The sequence below is a fragment of the Mytilus galloprovincialis genome, chromosome 7 (genome assembly GCF_965363235.1).
Source record: "Mytilus galloprovincialis chromosome 7, xbMytGall1.hap1.1, whole genome shotgun sequence".
Classification (NCBI taxonomy): domain Eukaryota; kingdom Metazoa; phylum Mollusca; class Bivalvia; order Mytilida; family Mytilidae; genus Mytilus; species Mytilus galloprovincialis.
In genome coordinates this window covers 9,659,885-9,681,863 of record NC_134844.1, presented here as the reverse complement: position 1 = coordinate 9,681,863, position 21,979 = coordinate 9,659,885, and the positions used below count along the sequence as shown (strand labels likewise).

General features: G+C 31.8%; 1 protein-coding gene across 1 annotated transcript; it reads right to left on the bottom strand.

The window, feature by feature from the left end:
- Positions 1 to 701: 701 nt before the first annotated feature.
- LOC143084113 (uncharacterized) lies at positions 702 to 17,393 on the bottom strand. The gene is made up of 18 exons (XM_076260520.1): positions 17,374 to 17,393; positions 17,114 to 17,297; positions 16,420 to 16,581; positions 15,707 to 15,883; positions 14,855 to 15,002; positions 14,550 to 14,633; positions 10,324 to 10,533; positions 7,755 to 7,882; positions 7,302 to 7,443; positions 5,939 to 5,981; positions 5,415 to 5,566; positions 4,537 to 4,628; positions 4,116 to 4,161; positions 3,246 to 3,494; positions 2,630 to 2,684; positions 1,802 to 1,971; positions 1,097 to 1,270; positions 702 to 712 (listed from the first exon to the last, which is right to left on the bottom strand). Exons 1-18 carry the CDS (start codon positions 17,391 to 17,393, stop codon positions 702 to 704), a joined length of 2,247 nt encoding a protein of 748 aa, XP_076116635.1.
- Positions 17,394 to 21,979: the final 4,586 nt, after the last annotated feature.

Here is a 21,979-nt window from a genome sequence, read left to right as displayed (position 1 = left end):
ATAGAATTGGTTACATCATTGTAAAGTCTGTTTTTATCCTTTATGTTCAAATTGAATTTTCCTTTCAGTTTTCTTAGTTTTCCCCTTTGGTAAAACTTTATGAATTGTTTATTCTTTAAATTTCTTGTATTCTTAGTATGCTTGCATTGCATTCATTATACAGCAAACAGTTATCAATCAACTGCATGTAATATAACATGGGATACATGTTAGCAATTATTTCATAACTTTTACCTTTTCATAAATCTTACTTCAATAATGTTGTCAGCACTTTATAAGTATTGTCAAGGTATATATAGCCATCTTTAAATAAGATCTTAACTTTTAAACATGAAAATTACTGAAATGGGAGAGCTTACAAAAGTTCATTTAATTCATCTGCTTGATTAGCTGTTAAAAATGAAGGAAATCTACATAGTTGATCCCATATCTAAATTCAACGTGCAAATCTTTACTTACCCCATTCATATTCAAATAGAGAGAATGTGTTGTTGATTGTATTGATACCAAAACTGAGTGTATACTGACAGGGATCCAGTAAGAAGAATGGATGGAGTGTCAGTCCAAGGTACGGTATCTCTACACAACATTCTATACCAGTGCATGTCTCTGTAAAGTGACAACTCATCATATCCTCTATGTTTGGTAGGTTAAAGATACTCAATGGACACTCTGAAATTAAAACAGAAGCACAAATAATACTAAGGGAATGCTATGAAATTAAGAGTATGCATTAACAAAATCAGAGAAAATCAGAAGAGTGTGCATTAAAAACCAGAGTTATTACCAAACATATTTTCATTTTTCCTTAATTTGTTTGAAATGAAACTTCGCAAAATATATTTAAAAGTGGTATCTTTATTTAAGATAAATACTAAAATAAGGGCATCTGATATGATTGCCAATGAGATTACTATCCATCAGAGATCATGACATGGATACTAACAATTATAGGTCACTGCACAGACTTCGACAATGAGAAACCACATACTATATAGTCTGCAATAAAGAGTAGTTTTATTCAATTCTTCATTCTTTTACACTGATATGTTTTTTTAACCTGTTTTTTTTTTGTAAATATAAAACAGCTCCCTACCATTGTTCCATCCCTGTACGGCAGGACTGTATGGTGGTCTCCTCTTGTCACACTTTGGTCCACTGAAGAATTCCTCCAACCCCAATCGTTCAAGGATAAACTGAACAGCTCCTTCTTTTAGTCCTGCTTTTAATTCTAAACCAAAATCTTTTGCTATTTCTGAGACTGAGAAATCTAAAAAAATTAAGAACAATTTTTAATAAATAAATATAATAAGAGTGTTGTCACCAATGAATTTAAGATGCTAAGTCTATTGTGACTAACAATTAAAAGTTGCATTTTGTAAATAAATCTGTTTCACAAACAGCCTCTTTCAGGAGAAATTGATATTCATAGATATTTTGCTTTTGTTTACATACTGATTCCCAGATATTTTCTTTATACTTCATCCTAGAGAGGCAATGAGAACATCAATTAGAAATACACATGAACAGCTGCCAATTTAAAATATGTGGAAAACCCGATGTGAAGGGAGGGGTAGTACATTATTTCACTAAATTCTTAGAACTAGAAGTTTATAGAGGCATATAAATGTTGAAAACATGTCAAACAGACAAATAGTTTGACCTTCAAAAAAATATAAACTTTCAATCTTTTAATCTGTTCTTTTCTCATGTGCATTGAACTTTCTCAATAAATAAAAATATTTGAAATTTAATCAACCTAATCTTAATTTCTGTCATTATATATAAAATGAAAACTCACTCTTCATCATATCTGTAAAGTTTTTAGAACATGCTGGTATTTCCTGGTGTTGTAGCATATGCAGTCCTTTCTCTGGTATACAGAATGGGTCATCACCCAGGGGGAAACAAATGGTAATCTTAACATCTACGATAAATCCTTGACCATTAGGCATCTTGTCGATAGAATAACTGGAAAACAAGAAAAAATGCTCAGTTTGTTTTCAATCCTAATAACTATAAAGTTATACAATTTTTATTGATCTATCATGACAAGATCAACTTTGAATGTTTTTCATGGATAAAAAAGGGGGTTATTAAAGACTAGTTCAACCCAGAAAAGTTTCACCAAGCCTGTTTAAAGTCACTATCCCTATTACTGCTCGTTGTTGCATACATTTCACCAATTTGTTTTTTAGAGAGAGGTTAGATGGCAGTTCTCAAAATACAACTCATCTAGATTCAGGGTATTTCAGAGCTAGGTACATGATAAGGACACATGGCTATTGATTAAAATTGTATATTGATTTTTTTAATATATTGCATTGAGCTGTTATGTTATTGAATCAGGATTACATCCCCTACATTAAGCAATATCTATAACTTAAGTAAAACTTAACATTCTAAGCAATACTTATAGAGGAGTAGAATTTGATTTATTTTACAACCAGATCCTATGCTAGACATTATTTCCTATGTTGGCGCCATTGTATCTGGGATGTCAATCAGCTTTTGTACTTAGTGTAATTTTGTTAGTGGAACAAGAACAATCACTTCTCAGTGTAAAAAAGTGTATGATATATGAACTGACATTCAAACTTAAAGTTTGAACATGTAACTATAAACTTACTTAATGGTGATAGGAGGCCTGTCCCCTTTTCCAATAGTCAAGACACCTGGTGTACCTAAAAAAGAGTGTAAAAAAATCAAATTGTTGTCAAAGTCGAGGTCACATATCATTAGAACAAAAGTTTCTGAAAGAGGTAGCTGAACAGCGGTAAAACTTTTAGATGAGCAAATTTTATTACTGGTATTCATATACAAATGCTATACAAGAAAAGATTTTCTGAAAATAGGCAATCCAATATACAGTAGTTAATTTGGAAAAAGTACTTACAACTCACAGAATGCATTATGTTCTTTTTTGTCCATTGAATATTAGATGAAGCAGTCAATTAAACTGTGAATAATCTAATTCAAGGTCTTTCAAAATATCCCTTGAGCTTAAAATAAATGATTGCTGATAATTTTTTAAACATCATAGACATTAAAGGACAAAATTCAAAACAATATGTAATGAAAATGATTTTTTTCAACACCCATTCCATGCTGTAGTCTGAAACATAATATCTTTATTTATTAGAAGAAAAAATATCAGTCATTGATTCATTCAAGTTGATAGAATAAGCACAAATATAACTGTAACTAAAAGTATGGTGCAGAACCATGCATGTTCAAGTACTTACCCCAATCATAGTTCAACAATACAGTTTTATGTTGGAAAGGTCCAAATTTAATGTCAATATCAAAATCACATGGGCTGATTTTGAACCAGAAGGGTATGTTGTATGACACATGGAAATCACCGAACGGTAACTTAAATGATAGGTCCAGACCACAATTTAGTCCAAAACAATTCTGTGGCATCTCACATCTCAGCATGTTCCTGATGGCCGCTGGGAGGTACTTCTGAGGATTGATGTCCACTGGACAGTCTGTTTGTAAACAAAAATAATTGCATAAATTTAAAAGATTTGGAATTTTCATCACTGGTGGTAAAATATCATATTGTATGAAGAGCAAAGAAAATAGAGAAATTTATGAAAATCATTTGTTTTTTTATAAATAATACAAAATTGTTGAACTACTATCTCTGGTTAGGGTGAACATTTAAACCTGCTGCATTTAAATACATCTGCCCTCAGTCAGGAGCCTGTTGTTTGGTGGTTGTCAACAATGTATAAAATGTTGACATATTCGGTGAAAAGCTCATTAGAGCTTATGTTTGTATTGTTTGTCAATATGCCGAATCCAAATAAAGTTTTACTTACTTTTGTCGTTTGTTGGTGTGGTTCATAAGTGTTTCTCAATTCTTGTTTTTATATATATAGATTAGACCATCAGTTTTCCTGTTATAATTGTTTTACACTAGTAATTTTGGAACCTTTACAGCTTACTGTTCAGTGTGAGCCAAGGTTCTTTGTAGAAGGTCAATCTTTGACATATAATTGTTTACTTTTTATACATTGTGACTTGGATGGAGAGCTGTCCCATTAACACTCATACTACATATTTTTATATTTATATTCAAGTCTGAATGCACATTCAATATTTACCTTTAGGTCCCTCTGGAATACTGAAATGTATCTTTTTAAAAGTTGTCTGAAAGTAGAAAATAAATGTAATTCATATTAATACTTGAATCAACAGATTTTCATGGGTTGAGGTAAAAATGCATTTCAGCAGATGCTTGAATATCAACCAAAATCTACATATAAGATACTAGGAAATTTGATTTTGTTTAACGCTTAAATTGGTAGTTGACCTTCACCCTTAAACCTTAAAATCTGTGTTTAATAATGAATCAGCAATTGATAAGATATTAACTTTGTCTAGGCTCCATCAGACAATGATTTTTGGATGTATTTTTTTTGACATTGGATTCTGATAACACATTTACATTTACAACAATGTTCAATTCTTCTTCATAAAATATTTTGTAACTAAAAATGCTCGACATAAAATTAAGTATTTTACCTCAAGTCCCATCTCTTTTATAACTAAATCAAATGCCTGTCCAGTAAGCTTTCCACCAAGTGCAGTTAGGAATCCAGCAAAAGAACCACCGCCTGTGTTAAACAAAATATTTGTATTATGTTCAGACTATGTAAAACCATTTTTTTAATTTCAATCCACATAAAAAATGTAATGGAAGGAGGATTATCTTCCTTCTTATGATATTTACATGTGATCTTAAAGAGTTTGAAAAGTACATATGTACATTTTTTTTTAATGTATGAAAATAATGATGAAAATAATAATTGGAAGGAGGTGAAAAGCTAAAAATGTGTGTTTTTTTAAATACCTAAAATGAAACAATTATTTTTCGAAGTTTGACTTAAATTGATAAAAAAAAAGCATGTGAACTATCTTTTACAAGATAAAATTCCCCATGTTCATGTATATATTAGTCAGCTTTTAACAGCTACCAATTAGTCTTCAGACAAAAATTTCTATGTTTCACAACTGATCTTGGTAGCTCTTTGAATCAATTAAAGCTTTGAATATTACAATTGGTCCACTAGTTCTTCTTTGATAATTAGAATATAAACAAGAAAGTGTCCCCAGTACATGGATGCCCCATCAGCACTTTAATTTTCTATATTCAGTGGACCATGAAAATGGAAGAAATCTCTAATTTGGCACTAAAATTAGAAAGATCATATCATAGGGAACAGATGTACTAAGTTTCAAGTTGATTGGACTTCAACTTCATCAAAAACTACCTCTACCAAAAACTTTAACCTGAAGCAGGAATGACCCAACAGATGAACGGACGAACGAATAGACGGACGGACGAACGGACACACAGACTAGAAAACATAATGCCCATAAATGGGGCATAAAAACTATACCTGGTAGTGTAAAGTTTTCATTACATATTGGTATGGGTATTTCCTGCTTTGTCAGTAAGTATTGATCTATTAATGGTTTTTCACCAACGACTATCTTCAATCCAAAGTCAATTATAAACATCTTCAGATCATCATCCTTGTCTATATTCAATCTAAAATTAAAATAACAAGGACTGAAACGTTTAAGCTTTACTGCTACACTGATTTTCCATCAATTTTATTACATTATAATAATAAACATGTTTCTCTCAAGTTCATGTTCCTATTTAAATTTGTGCCATTTCATACAAACTTTATAAATACCTTGCCTTTATCATTCAAAAGCTAAGTTTTTTTCAACATTTGTAGCTAACTTCATTTATTAATACTACTGCATGGTGCAGTGTTAAATTTATTACAAGTTTGAAAGTATTATAGAAATATTTTTATTATATATAAATTAATATAGACTAAAACTTTATTTTTCTATTCATGTCCGACACTAAATATTAAAACTAGAAGTGTGAAAAAAATATTTATCTTACTTGATTTGTATGTCTTTAGATATTGGAATATTTCTTTCTGTACCTAAAAAAACAAATAAGTACATGTAGTTTGAATTCAATAGCAGTACAACAACAAAAATATGCAAACAATGTAAAACAGTTCAAGCGAGAAAACTAACGGCCTTATTTATATAAAAAAATGAACCCTATTTTGAACTTCACTGACACGCTCAGGCAGAATTTCAACATGCTTAGGTTCAAAAGGTACCAGTGAAGAAAAAGACATGTGACCTTATATAAACATATTATTCTGATCTTACTGTAAGTGAACTGGTCTTTGCTCTTATTCTGAAATGCTACATGCTTAGCAGAGAAGCAGCAAATTTTGGAAGTCTTTGGTTTAATCTGGATGGGAATGAAATACAGAACATCAAACACATGCATGTTGCCAGGAGACCACAGAGGCAATTCTCATAGAAAAAGAGAAAATTTAACCATCAATGGACCTGCCTTTAACTTGGGTTTTATGTACATTTACATCAATGTTTTTGAGATAATAAAAGTTGAAACAATATATTTCATCATTTAAACCACATACCCCAATCATAACTAATCAAAACCAGCGTTTCCTTCCAACCTTCAAATCCAAATGTTATAATGAATTTACAAAAGTCCACATCAATGAATGCCCTGAAGGCTTTTGTATAGGCAGGAATGTTTTGTCCCAGGTCTATGGAGAAGTCTGTACATGCATCAATCCTTAGACAGTTAGATGACACAGAATAGTATAAATGGTCCTTTAGAAATTCATTTGTAATTTCAGGTAAGAGGTTATGGTCCTTTCCAAACAACTTGCATTCTGAAAGTGTAACGAACATTAGTATCTTTTTTAAAATAATTCACTGCTCATAGACTGTCACAGTTTTACCAGTTTTCATAGAAATCTATGCCACAATGTTAATTTACAAACGGATGAAATTTTAAAGTGTAAGTTTCATTTTTTTTTACATTTTTGTGTCATTGTTTCCATTTCTGTTTTGATAAATGAAGGATTGATGGTAAAAGAAACATCTAGAAACTATAAATGCTGTCCATCATCCTGAACAGACAGGTTTGTGCTGGTTTTATAGTCTGTACTGGTTTTTTCATGTTTCTATGCTTTACTCTGACCACAAGTTCTGTTTTAGTTTTTTGTGAATCAGTGAATTTTGTAAAATCATGCTATTCAATTAATGTTTCAAATAACTAAATTTCCACAAAATTTCATTCTGAGAAAATGATTTTTTTTTGTTTAGAAGTGGTATCACATATGACTCTACAGCCCGAAATGATAAAATCCAATGACATATGGTATCTTGAAAAAAAATGTAAAAATTTTATTTTTTATGATCTATTATATTACTTCTATCATCATCTTCCAGACGTTGTATTCTTTCATCATCTGTTCCAGTTACCACAAGTCCACGATGTTTTAATTCTTCTGTCAGTTGGCCTTTTGTCATTTTACCTGGCCTGGGACATGGTCCAGTGGATAAAAGAAGGTTCTATGCAAAAAAAACATATTAATTCATTACTTATATTATTATAAGAAGTCCATAACCACATGTTTAAAAAGATTATTCAAATTATTCTATCATAAATGATAAAAGAAGTCTTTACAAGGTTAAAATACACATTTTTTTTAACTTTGTTGGGGAAGCGAGGGTTGATCAGAACAACATTTAATGGATATCTTATTTCAATATTTTATGATATTGTTATGTATATTGTAAAGTTTAAAAAGACACTATCTCAACAATATAAACTTTAGAACCACAACTAAAGAAAAATACAATACAACAAAATCTTATTATACCTTTGGTAGTCCTAGAGCATTGAGGATTTCCCCAGCAGCAGCCTGGGTTATTTGTTTAGCTGCTGATTTACCAGCATTCTTCAGTCTTTCCAACACTGCCTCCTTACTGAAGAACTTTGACCAATCAACTACAATCAAATACCAAATAAAAGTAAGAAATATTCTACTTAATGGAAATTAGAATGATAAATATTGGTTGCTTAATGTCCAGTGGGGGTCTCATTGGGGGGTTCCTATCCCGGATCCCACTTACTGTTTTGTCAGATTCCCGTATTCTGCTTACACTATGTACGTAAGCAATTCTCATTTTTTTGGTCATTTCCCGGGTCCCGCAAGACCTCATATCCCGTTTTCACGACACAATATTTTGAATTTCACCTTTCACGCTTACGAAAAATCGGCAATCCCGCGTCACGCTTAGACCCAAATAAAACCCACTCCAGTGGTGGTGGCAAATATTTCACATATATTGAAACTGAGAGTTTTAACAAATTCGAAATAGGTAGGTTCTGTTAAGTGTCTTTACCAGGAAAATATGTTTGCCACTGGATGGAAGGATTGGGGGGAAAATGCAGCATTTAATTAAATGTCCCAATAAAAACTGATTTATTAAATGAAACAATAACTAGAAAATGAAACTTGACTAAAGCAAAAAGAAATAAGTTTATTAAAACAAGCTTCTGAAAATCTTGCTTCATCTCCCATTTATAGAGCATTACACTAGTTTATCTGCTCAGAAAACCTTTCTTTTGTCACCTTCTACTCCAAGCATCAGAGCACTCACATGTCACATAACGTTTCATATATATCCATGTCTAAGGGACATAACATCAATACCAAAATATACCTACTTTTTGGCCATTCAAAAGAGCCATCAGGATGACAAATTGGTAGAGGTAGTATGGCGTCCTTCAGTAGATCTACAAAAACTACACAGTTGGATGTATCACTCTGGTCACAGAAACCTAACCCTACATTAGCAAAGGCTTCAGATTCTGTTTTCTGAATCTCTAATCTATAAATATAAAACAAAATACAGTAAAAATGGGCCGTTCTTCTTATTTAATTCAAAACCAAATATCATACATAATCTTCAAGTTTCTCTTATTATGCAGCAAAAAAGCAAATTACAGTAGTATCTACCACTTTAGTGAACTTTTAATTATTAACTTCAAATATTTAACTAAGGTTCTGCATCTTAATAGGATTTGTTTTTAATCTACTAAACAGGTAATAAAAAGATTATATGTAAATGTTTAAAATTTTAGAGAATTGAATTCATCCGAAAAACACCCATAATAATACTAAAATTACGAGGTCCAATTTGTCAGCGTAAAAACGACGAATCAAAGAATTCAACTTTATATATAACTAATATAGTTCAAATGTGTAGATTAAAAATTACACCTCTCCAAGCCCATTTGTTTTCCACGTAATTAATATTGCCAATAATTAAGAAGTTCCAGGTTGAGTCTGATACCAATACCAATAGTATATTCACCTGTTACCTATTACCTTATCTGTACGTTCCGCATCTGACAGGCCCACCACCAAACGGTGTATTCAGGATTAATATGCTATATACACGGGTCATAATCACAGGGTTGACACTACTAAATTGTCAAATTGTTACCTATTGTAGTATTTTAATCAGTATAACAATATGAATACTAAAAATCTGGACTCAAAATAAGGCGTATATCTACAGTTTTTAATTTGTTAGTGGGCATGACGTATAACAGGGAATCAAAGAATTCAACTTTATTTATAACTAATATAGGACAATGCTGTTGATTAAAAAATACTCCATTCCAGGACCTTTTGTTTTCCAAATAATTGATATTACCAATAATTGATAAGTTCTACTTCGACGGGTTCAAACAGAAAGATTTGAAAGCAGAGAAAACTGTGTATCTTATAATCGCCATGACTTTATCAGATGACAATATTAATACTAAAATAAGGCTTGTGCATAGTTATATACTTTAATTCAGTCACGGACCCGCGATATCACGGGTGTGTTCTAGTATATCTGATAATTTTCAACCTTCTGCAATTTAAAAAAATTAAAAAAGCTTCAGTACCTGAGAATGATTTCTAATCCTCCAAGGATATTCATTTTAATTCCAGAGCGAATATCTTTCTTCAGTCCTGTAAAAAACAAAAACAGCACCAGGTAGATTAAGAATATGCATCTGTCAGCTGACACGAGGTAAATACATGACATGGCAGCAGTGAAAAAAATATATAAGATGTTTACCCAAATAACTGGATTTGCACATGCAAAAAATACAAATATGAAAGTTCAACAAAGATCAAATCTAGCAAATACATTTATTGTTTAACAACCCATACCCTACACTCCCTATTATTCAGATCAGCTCAAGAGGCCTTATACATGTCATCAAAAAGTGCATCTAACTTTAAATTTTGGAGGCAAAAACTGACACATGTCTTTACTGTGTGTAGAACATTACAGTTACCTCCTTTCACAACAACTAGCACATGTTTTCATGTGAGTGTACACCCATGGCTTAACCCCTTCTTGACAATTAGATATAATACTTACCATCAATATGTATATCCAACTTGATACTATTGTGCCAATCATCAATACCATAGTTGAATTCCATCTGACAAGGATCAAACCTGGCATAGGCTTTGACTGTGTGTAGGAACATGAATAGTTTGACATTTATACAGCATTCCACTCCCATACACATAGGGTCAAAGGTGCAAACCAGGTTCTCAGGCATGGTGAAGGATAACAAGGGACATTCTGTAAATATAAAATAGAATATCAGGTTCTCATGCATGGTGAAGGATAACAAGGGACATTCTGTAAATATAAAGTGGAATATCAGGTTCTCAGGTAAAGGATAACAAGGGACATTCTGTAAATATAAAATGGAATATCAGGTTATCAGGCATGGTGAAGGGATAACAAGGGACATTCTGTAAATATAAAATGGAATATCAGGTTCTCAAGCATGGTGAAGGATAACAAGGGATATTCTGTAAATATAAAATGGAATATCAGGTTCTCAGGCATGGTGAAGGATAACAAGGGACATTCTGTAAATATAAAGTGGAATATCAGGTTCTCAGGCATGGTGAAGGGATAACAAGGGACATTCTGTAAATATAAAATGGAATATCAGGTTCTCAGGCATGGTGAAGGGATAACAAGGGACATTCTGTAAATATAAAATGAAATATCAGGTTCTCAGGTATGGTGAAAGGATAACAAGGGACATTCTGTAAATATAAAATGGAATATCAGGTTCTCAGGCATGGTGAAGGATAACAAGGGACATTCTGTAAATATAAAATGGAATATCAGGTTCTCAGGCATGGTGAAGGGATAACAAGGGATATCAGGTTCTCAGGCATGGTGAAGGATAACAAGGGACATTCTGTAAATATAAAATGGAATATCAGGTTCTCAGGCATGGTGAAGGATAACAAGGGACATTCTGTAAATATAAAATGGAATATCAGGTTCTCAGGCATGGTGAAGGGATAACAAGGGACATTCTGTAAATATAAAATGGAATATCAGGTTCTCAGGCATGGTGAAGGGATAACAAGGGACATTCTGTAAATATAAAATGGAATATCAGGTTCTCAGGCATGGTGAAGGATAACAAGGGACATTTTGTAAATATAAAGTGGAATATCAGGTTCTCAGGCATGGTGAAGGGATAACAAGGGACATTCTGTAAATATAAAATGAAATATCAGGTTCTCAGGCATGGTGAAGGATAACAAGGGACATTTTGTAAATATAAAATGGAATATCAGGTTCTCAGGCATGGTGAAAGGATAACAAGGGACATTCTGTAAATATAAAATGGAATATCAGGTTCTCAGGCATGGTGAAGGATAACAAGGGACATTCTGTAAATATAAAGTGGAATATCAGGTTCTCAGGCATGGTGAAGGGATAACAAGGGACATTCTGTAAATATAAAATGAAATATCAGGTTCTCAGGCATGGTGAAGGATAACAAGGGACATTTTGTAAATATAAAATGGAATATCAGGTTCTCAGGCATGGTGAAAGGATAACAAGGGACATTCTGTAAATATAAAATGGAATATCAGGTTCTCAGGCATGGTGAAGGGATAACAAGGGACATTCTGTAAATATAAAATGGAATATCAGGTTCTCAGGCATGGTGAAGGATAACAAGGGACATTCTGTAAATATAAAGTGGAATATCAGGTTCTCAGGCATGGTGAAGGGATAACAAGGGACATTCTGTAAATATAAAATGGAATATCAGGTTCTCAGACATGGTGAAGGATAAAATATCAGTTTATCAGTACACATATATAATAGAATGATAGATTGATTGATTGTTGGTTTTTAAACTTTCAACACTATTGGTAAAATCATTGCAGTAAGTGGACACTCAGCAGAAAAACAATATAATGAAAGAAAAGATGTCAGGAAATTTGACTCCAAACTCCAAACACCCCTTTGATAGGAAAAGCTCCGAAATAGAGTAAAATCAAAGCTCTTTCAAAACAATTTTAGACATGGTATAATTGATCTGGTTTTAATAACATCTTTAATACAATCTAACAACAAACTTTAGCATGCTTGATACAACCCAATTACAAATCGTGTCAAGATAGTTTGACTGGTAAGAAAACAAATTTTAAATCCCTTTAAAGACATGAATCAAGTAATTAGTCCATCAAGTACATGATATGTTTGTTGTTGTTTGTTATATTATAAATGTGGGGTTTTTTTTAAGAGAGTAAACCAATGTTAGTTGTACATGCTAATATTTATAACTTATTTTTATTTATACGGGTTTAAGTTCTCCTTTATTTTACCATGCCCATTTATTTTAAATTTGATTGTTGATCAGTTAACTTAATAGTATATGCCATTTATTTTAGATATGTTTGTTTTTTAGGATCTCATAACATGGGCTTTTATATTTTATTGTTAATACTTGTATATCTATATGAATATGTTGTTAAGCGCTTAGGGTAATTTGTGATATTATATAATGCGCTGTTATAAATACTGTATAATAATAATAAATAAATACATGGATATATTGCTACATACGATTGTCAGCCTGTGTAAGACGTTTAATCATTTGATCTCTGGTTCCAGTAAAAGGTTTGCCTCTCTCCATAAGCTCCTGTACAAGTTGGTCATCTGTAGCTTGTGCTGGGTTGAAACATGGTTTGTTGTCAATTATTTTCTAAAAAAATTTGTACTTCAGTAAAATTTATTAACTAAAGATTTATGACATTTAATATTTAATTATTTTTCACAATTTGCATAAAGTTTATCATCTTAAGATAATTTATAATCCAGATGATTAAAGAAATAAATGTAAAGCACCCATCCCTCTTCCACCCAAAAAAAAAAACAAAGAGAGCTATCAAAAACTAGATGTGTCATAACGACACGAATGGCCCCATTCCAAAACTTGAAAAATCTGCAATTTCAACAACACATGCCGACACAAACAAAATAGTAGTCTCACATATACTAAATCTGCTCAAAATCTTAAGGCCTTCAAAAAAACACATATAACTGAGATTTTCAACAATTTATCAAAGTCCAAAGCCCATAATTCTGACCAAAACTAGTGAAGCAGAACGAAACTCAAACTTGATCTGTAACTCATCATGGTTAACTCACATACCAAAAATCAGTCCAATATCTAAAAAAAAACCTGTATAATGATTTGTTGGGGAATGACGGAATGAAGGAATTACGGAATTTCAGAATTGCGGACAAGGGTAAAACTATATGTCCCCGACAACTTTGGAAAATGGGGCAGATGGATATATAGGACTTAAACTGCTAGCCTCTGCAATAGATACAAGTTCTCTGCCTATGTCTATAAAATGGCACATTGGGGAAAATGGCTTAAATTCTTCAGGTATTTCAGGCATATTTTATTTTTCAGAAGCAGATAAATGAAAAGACTTAATTATGAACTTCAAAAGCAGGCTTCGATGTGGAATGGCAAGGATGAGTAGGACTAGATCCTTAGTTAAAAGCTTCCTGTCTATGCTTATAAAATGGTGCTTTGTGGAAAATGTTTTCAAGATTTCCAGGCAAATAAACATTATATTTTGTACAAAATTTATCTTTTGTTAAAAGAAAAACAGATTTTCCCGGTCTTACAACAATTCTGACTACATGTACAAATTAATAAATAATGATACATTAACCTTGAAATCATATGACCTTCATCTAAACAATAACTAGAGGTGTTCAAGTTTATTATAACTACCAACATGTAAATATCTTTAAATCTTACCTTGATAGTTTTCATCACGTCTGCCATTTTATTCATGCTGTCTGTCATTTTGAGTTTTTGTAGGAAGTTTATAATGGTTCCCATTTTAAGTCTCTTTATTGAGAATTTCTTGAAGAAAGTGTTGGCTTTGTGTAGTAGTGTCATAAAAGGATCTGCGAATTAAAATATACATAGATAAGTGTCTGCTGAGTTATCTCTACATTACTTACACAATCAGGGATCACAAAAGGTGAAATCTAAATGGAAGGGCTCATAGAATAAATAGAATAAATTATTTTATATTATTAAAAAAAACATTGTCAAGCTTTATACCCTTTGGAAAAATTGTTTTCAGTTTTTGTTACTATATTCTTTTAATGTATCTGAATTATCATTTTTACTGTGCATGACTTATTTCACAAACTTCTCTCATCTTATGATAAAGTTTAAGGGTCGTAATATGCAAATCAAGAGTAAACATTGAAATGGTAATATAAATATTGTGAGCTCATACTTTTTTTGTCACTCCCTCCAAACAATGATCTTTTCTTTCTGACCCCTGAACTCTCAAACTTGTTGTACATTCCACCAGGATCACCTAAAAAGAAAAAAGAAAGTTTTAGAATTTGACATACTTTGAAAAGAATATGAACAAAATAAACAATTGACTCTTACTGTACATAACAACAGCTCATTATGACAATGGAAATGTATGAAAAGTCATCAATACATGTGACTGAATTCACTATTTTATGAAAATTAAATCTGATAAAATAAATTCAATTTTGTTTACCAATATCTGCTCCATTATACACTTACTTTTAATGGATGAAACTTCAGAGCCAGGATTATCAGAAGAACTTAAATCAGAAGGCTGATCTACTTTACTGGTTATCTCAGGACTGGTGTCCTCAGCAGGATCTTCTTCTCCCAAACATAATATACACCCTTCTGCTATTGTCTCAAACTGAAATAAAAGATCAATGTATCCAATGGACACAAATGGACCATCTAGTAAATATGCAAGTGTCAATGTACTATTTTTTCCATTTATAAAGAAACATCACTATAGAAGGGTGAAATTGCCACCAACCAAATTGAGCTTGATCTGTATTTGGTGGTGACAAGCATCATGTACATGTACATAACATTTGGCTGATGCAAATTGTAGTTAGAGTGCTGAAATGGTAAATTTAGCATTTTTTCCATTTCTAAAGGGACATAACTTGAGATTGGTGAAAGTGAGGCCACCAAAATTTGAACTTCATCTGTGTTTGGTGGTAATAAATACTGTGGGCAAAATTAATAACATTTGTTTGATGCAAACTAAAATTAGAGAAAGGAAACAAAATATTCAGCTATTTCTCCATTTGTAAAGGGGTATAACTTTAGAAAGGTAAAAGTGACGACATCCAAATTCAAATTTAAGAATTAATGGACCAGACCTTATCTTTTAGTAAATACAAATTATGAAAATAGGACTGTTTATTATCAAATGACTCATAAAAATAAGACTGTTTTATTATCAAATGACTCATAAAAATAGGACTGTTTTATTATCTGACTGTTATCTTTAGACCGAACATATGCTAGGTATTAACTTGCCAATGAGTAGAAATTAAGCATTTGTCTATTGGAGGTTGAAATTATTTTAACAAGACAGAATCTTACCTTCCAGACCAGTTTAAAGTCATCACATTTTTGATCCCATGTTGGTACAGAGAATGGTCTACCTTCAAAGAACCTAGTAGGATCTATAAATCCTTCTTCTCCCTTCTCAAAGGCAACATGTATATGATTCATACAGCCTGAATGTGTAGCTGTTCCAATCTTTACACCAGCTGCTATCTTTAAAAGTAATAGAAGAAATGTTCATTTTTCAAAGGTGTATATTTGTAAATATCAATTAAATGATTGAAATATAAATCCACCAAGACAAACAAAAAATTCAAAAATATATCTAGACGTCAACATACAGTATTCAACAATAAGAGATATTTATAAATTGCTGTTTAAAATAAAGTTATGAATAAATAAAACAGAAAATACCACAGATCTTTAACAACAAATTATTCAAATAGCAAAATATATATTTAAGCAAACTTTTTTGTCATATCCTTAAAATTTTACAGAAAAGATAAACTATTCAAAGGGTTTTGGTTTTTCATCTTTTGGGGTAGATAGAGTATATCTTGGTTTTTTTTTACCTAAAAAGGCCTATTCTAAAGAATTTATTAGCACTTCAGGAAGTTATTCATGACAACATTTTAGGACTCCACATATACTTAGCCTTAAAATAAATTGAACAAAAAAAGAATTCCTACCTATAGTTTTTTTTTTTTATATAAAAATCATATGTATATATATATATATATATCACTTACCAGCTTTCCTTTGTCATTCTCATCACTAGGATGATCAACACCTTCTGGATGAATGTTGGTAATGTAAATGTTGACATCTTGGAGAGATCCACCAGTTGCTTTAATGACCACTTCATCATCTCTATTGGTCCTTGTTATGTATCCTGGGAATGGGGCTACAATCTGGGGGAAAAAATTTATAAGTGTTTATAGAAAACTTTCAGATTCCTTCAAGATAATCATAGAATTTATTTTAAACCTTCGAGTTCAATTTATCTAACAATTATCAACAAACATTCATAAAGATTTTTTAAGTCTATGCTAAGAGCTGTCTGGATATCTTGCTTATCATTTACTCTCTTATTTTTGCCTGCAGGGCACCTTCTGCCAGGACCTCTGAGGATGATTGACTGCAATGACAGTGCAGTATATTTAATATCTTGTATTTTTACCTTTTACAATACATACCTACAGTTATAATCTAAGAATATTATCACCTGTCAACTCTAAAGATGTTGATGGAAGCTGTTAATCATTAAATGCGACAATTCAAACCAAGGCTACAATAAAAACTTGTATACCAACCTCAATAATTGTCAGAAAATTTAAAACCAGTGAACAGAGATGGTGAATGCAATATAGGCTTTACTATAACATTGGGAGTAAATTAATACCTTTAAAACGAGAAATATAAACCTCCTAAAGGTGTACTTACATCTTCATGATATTCAATCTCCAAATCAACTCCTTTTGACCAGTACTCTGATCCTCTCTTTTTCTTGGAAGGATAGAACCCCTCACCACTACAACCATTCCCACTAAGTCTTGTATCTCTAGGAAACTCCTTGTGAGCCCTTGGACCAAATAGTCTGTCAATGATAGACCTAGCAAATTGGTACCTGCAACAGAAATTATAAAATATCTTTATTTTTATTATAGGCGTATGTATAAATAAGTCCAAAAAGAATATCATACCTCAACCTCTTGAAAGCCATTTTTAATTGCTCAATAAAAAAATTCAAAGTTGAATTTAATCATTTTACAGCAAATGCATTAGGCAAACCTAAAATTTTATGATTTAAATTTTTTGTGAAAGCATTGACCAAAATACTTAACTTAGAACATGCGCACAGGTAAGTTTTTACAACCCTGTAAAATTACTAAAAGAAGCATTCAAAACTTGTGATAACTACTCAGCTACTTTTGCATAGGTACTATTTCTGTACTAAAAATCTGTAGTACTGGAAATTTACTTTTTTTAATATTCAGTACTTTTTTGTTACTTTGAAATTATTGTAATATTTAGGTACCTGTATTTCACAGTACTTGATTTGTACTTGAAATTTAGGTACTACAGATTTTTGGTTACTACCGTTACATTTACAGCATTTTGAAAGTCTTTCTATTTCAAATCTCTTAAAATTATGATTTTCAAACATGGAATATTGTATCGGAATTGAATTCTGGGTTATTTACTTACGTGCTAGATTGCTGTTAGCCATACCTGCCAACTTTTCAAAATGCCCATGGGGGTTTTACGTGCAATATCGCTCTCATAGTCCATCAAAACCTTGAAAGGGGCCTTCAAATGTATATTAATGTTGTATTTTGGCTTCTCTGTACTTTTACAAGCCTATAGCCATTGTAAAATCAATTGTTTTGTTTAGAATTGTTGACAAAATTGCTCTTTCAAAATTTCCATTTGGGAGCCTCCATGGGGGAAATCCCCCGCAAATAGTGACAGTTGGCAGGTATGGTTAGCCAATAAAAATAATGTATAAAATGAAACTTACATGTAATGTAATTATATCGGATTTGAATTCTGGGTTATTTACTTAATACGTGCTTGATTGCTGTTAGCCAATAAAAATAATGTATAAAATGAAACTTACATGTTACATGATGTAATGTAATTATATTGGAATTGAATTCTGGGTAATTTACTTACCCTTCTTTAAGTATGTCATAAGCCTTCTTGACGTTTTTGATTGTACCAAACACAGTATTATACAGCTTAAGGAATGGATCTATGAATCCCACCAGTGGTTGGAAGGGTTCTAACAGATCGTGAACTAACTTAGTGATGTTTTGGGTGATTTCTTTTCTCAGTGCAGTCTGAAAATATAGTAAATAAACTTAGTAAGAGCAGTAATTCTATCTACAAATACCTATATTCAATGGTTAAAACAAAATTAAATAATAGTTCTTTAGATTGTGTCAAATGAGAAAGTAGATAAAAATTTCTTCATAACTCTTTAACAAAATTAACAAAAAAATTTTGCTGATATGACAATGTTTTAATGCCTCCATACTTCCTTCAGCTTTTCTGGCAGAAAATTGTGGTCATGTTCTTTGCCAGTTTGGTTTCTTTTAAAACTTTGACCAAAATGACATGCATGCATAATTATATTGTTTTGTGCAATTTGATCAAATTGTTGCTTTCTCTCAGCTAGGTATCCTAGCTGGATCTTTTTTAATGAATGTGTATTGATTCATTAGGAATACAATGTTGGTTCTCTTTCTCTAAAATTTGTTTTTTTCTAAATTAAACAAGAGCACAAAAGAAATATATACTGTGGATAGTCTCCCTTTAGTAAATGCAGCAATGTTATCAACATCTTCTTGTATCTCTTCCTTGACCCAGTCTCCACTGTGATGGGCTATAGCATCAAAGGCAGCCTTGGACATTCCTTTAACAATCTCAAACTGGTGTGGGATGTCGAACCAGTATGGCTTATCATCTACAAATTGTAGATTTTTTTATATCAAATATACTATTTTATTTATCTAAAAAAAATCCATAAATAGCATTTAAACAATCAAAGAGCAGAATGCTCTGAGGGATACGATTGCCATAGTTTTCATTGACACATGTGTAGCAGTTCTGCCAAATTTTCATTAAACAAATGCAGGAGATTTGGCCAAAATTGAAAAGATCAAAGAGGAAAAAAATAGATCCAAGAATACTGCCGCAAAAAAGCATGAACATGCGTGAGTCTCAAGCGATTTTGGCTGGTAACCCTGGTACAGCTGGATAGTATTATTCTCTAAACTAATTCAACTGCACATGCAAAATGTAACAATCTGAATAGTCACTCAACTTAAAGAATAGCCAATCCCCGTTACAAGTGTATGAGCCATGTACTTATTGTGTTTTATCAAATTATAGTTATCCTGTACCATTGTAAACTCGTACCACTAAAAAAAACTTGTACCAATGCAAACTCTTACCATTGCTCACTCGTACCAACTTATTTAAATGCATTCAAATGATGTTAAATGATGAATATACATGATATACGTTACTTTCACCCAATACCTCTTAAGTCTGTAAAATGTATATAATTTGAAAGTACAATGACCAATTTGTAGCTAATGTTCCTTGTATATTGGATAGAAAATACTGTGGCAGATGTAGATAATTAAAGTATAAACAGTTTCACCCGAAGAAAATTTTTCATGAATGATTCAGTCTTAGCAGTTAGTCCAAATGATTGCCAAAATTATTTTTACTGTCTATAAATAAATGTAACAATGAAATGTAAGTGATTCCTGTTAAGGGGGTCCGCATTTTCCCCCGCAAAAAAAGCACATGGCTTTCAACAATTGTAAACATAGCATTCAATTTGTGATCATGGATTACAGCTTTAATTAACTTAAATTGGATATATATATATTCAACATGTTCAATTTTAATAAGGTACAGTTAAAGCAATGTTTTAACTTTCCTCTGGATTAAGTTCTACAGTGGCGGATCCAGAACTTTTCCTAAGGGGGAGCCTGCTGACTAACCTAAGAGGGGGCCCGCTCCAGTCATGCTTCAATGATTCCCTTTATAATCAACCAAATTTTTTCCACGAAAAAGGGGGGGGGCTGGATCCGCCTATGTTCTAGTTTGAAAGATCAGTTAAAACATTAATGCTTTAAAACATTCTTTATTTTTGTCTAAGTTTTCATTTAACTCCTGTGTAAAATTCAAGTAATTCAACTTTATTTCTATTAAGTTTACAAACAGAAACCCATAAAACATCATATTTTTTAATATATTTTTCTGAATGGTACGACTTCCCAGTAGTACAAGTTAACTTTTTTGGTTCCAATGCCGTGGTACGAGTTAACTTGCTTCCATATCTTATCACCGTAATTCTAGGAGGAACCCTAAACTGGACCCCTGTTGTGTTCACTTATCGCTACACTGACCTTCGGTGCGAAGCTATATATAGAACGGCGGACCAGTTTAGGAGGAACCCCATTTCTTACTCTTTAATTATTGAAGTTCCTTTGGGTCAGAGGGCATGACTCCTTTCCGTACACACTCCTCTGTTTACATTGAGATCGTTCTTAATATAATACGACGTTTATCGGCATTTACGAGTTAATTCTTCTTGACGAATACTTCGAAAAGGGAAACAACTCCAAACGATAATATGGAAGATTCCATTTCTGCTGAAGGGGTGTTATAGGTAATTTTTACGATGAAACATTTATTTTAATTTAAATTATGCATATGATTTAAAATTAACAACAATAGCCCTCCATACGCAGACAGACATAGAAAGAATCTCATGAGTTTCAAATTAATCAATGAAGCGGGGAAACACTCAATCTGATACCCCTTGAAATCAGGAAAACTACACGCATGTGGGGTCTCACTAATTAGCGACAAAAAGCGTCAAGAAGCGACAAGAAGAAAAATAATATAAATGACAAAAAGCAACAAGAAGCTATTTAGCGACAAGAATACATTTTGTCATCACATACATCAAAATATTTTTTTAGGATTACATTGAAAGATGAAGAAATAAAAAAAATTTCGAGGAAGAGATTGTGTACTTTTTATTATCATATTGATAGATGAAGAAATTAAACATGTGTAAGAGCAAAGGAAATGTAAACGCTATAAAATGAAAATAAAAACAAAGATTTGTCACCTTCCTTTTGAAGGATTTAATAAAACAAAAACATGACATATTATTTCCTTCCTAACTGTACAATTATTTTTTCCTGATAGGACCAACATTAGCTGTGGCTTCACTCTAAGGTAATACACAATTAAGAGCAACAAATGAGATTAACTAGGTGCGTGTCCTTTGTTTTATTGCTACAATAACATCCATTAACACCTTCATCAATTACCAGAATATACAATTATTGTACCGAATAGTGAACAGCTGTTGAAAACTCAAGATTGTCATCAGTTTCCTTTAATCTTCAATCTATATGCATAAACATGATAAATGAGACAATACACTATAAAAATGATGAAAAATATTCACATTTTAATTATGTTTTCCTCTTGTTTGATTTCAGTTCTTAATTTGTATTTCACAATTTGTGTATGTATTTTCTGGACAATTATGCACAAATAATGCATTTTGCAAGTTAAGTATATATTGTACAAAAATAGTTTTATTAAAAACAAATAAAAAGACAAAATATATTATTGTTCTAAAACACAAGTAAAAGTAATACCATAAAACGACAGGGTAAAGGTAATACTTCCTGTGATACCTTATAAAATATCATGTAAATAAATGTAGCAACTGAATTTCATTTTTTCCCCTATCAAAATTAACTTTCC

Bases quoted from the DNA above. Each gene is read 5' to 3' on its own strand.
- LOC143084113 (XM_076260520.1), bottom strand. From the start codon at position 17,393: ATGGCTTTCAAGAGGTTGAG. The intron at 14,634-14,854 runs GTAAGTGTATAA...TTTTCTTTTTAG, and splicing joins TGAAGTTTCATCCATTAAAA to GTGATCCTGGTGGAATGTAC. The intron at 5,982-7,301 runs GTAATATAATAG...TTGTTTTTTTAG, and splicing joins TCTGGAAGATGATGATAGAA to GTACAGAAAGAAATATTCCA.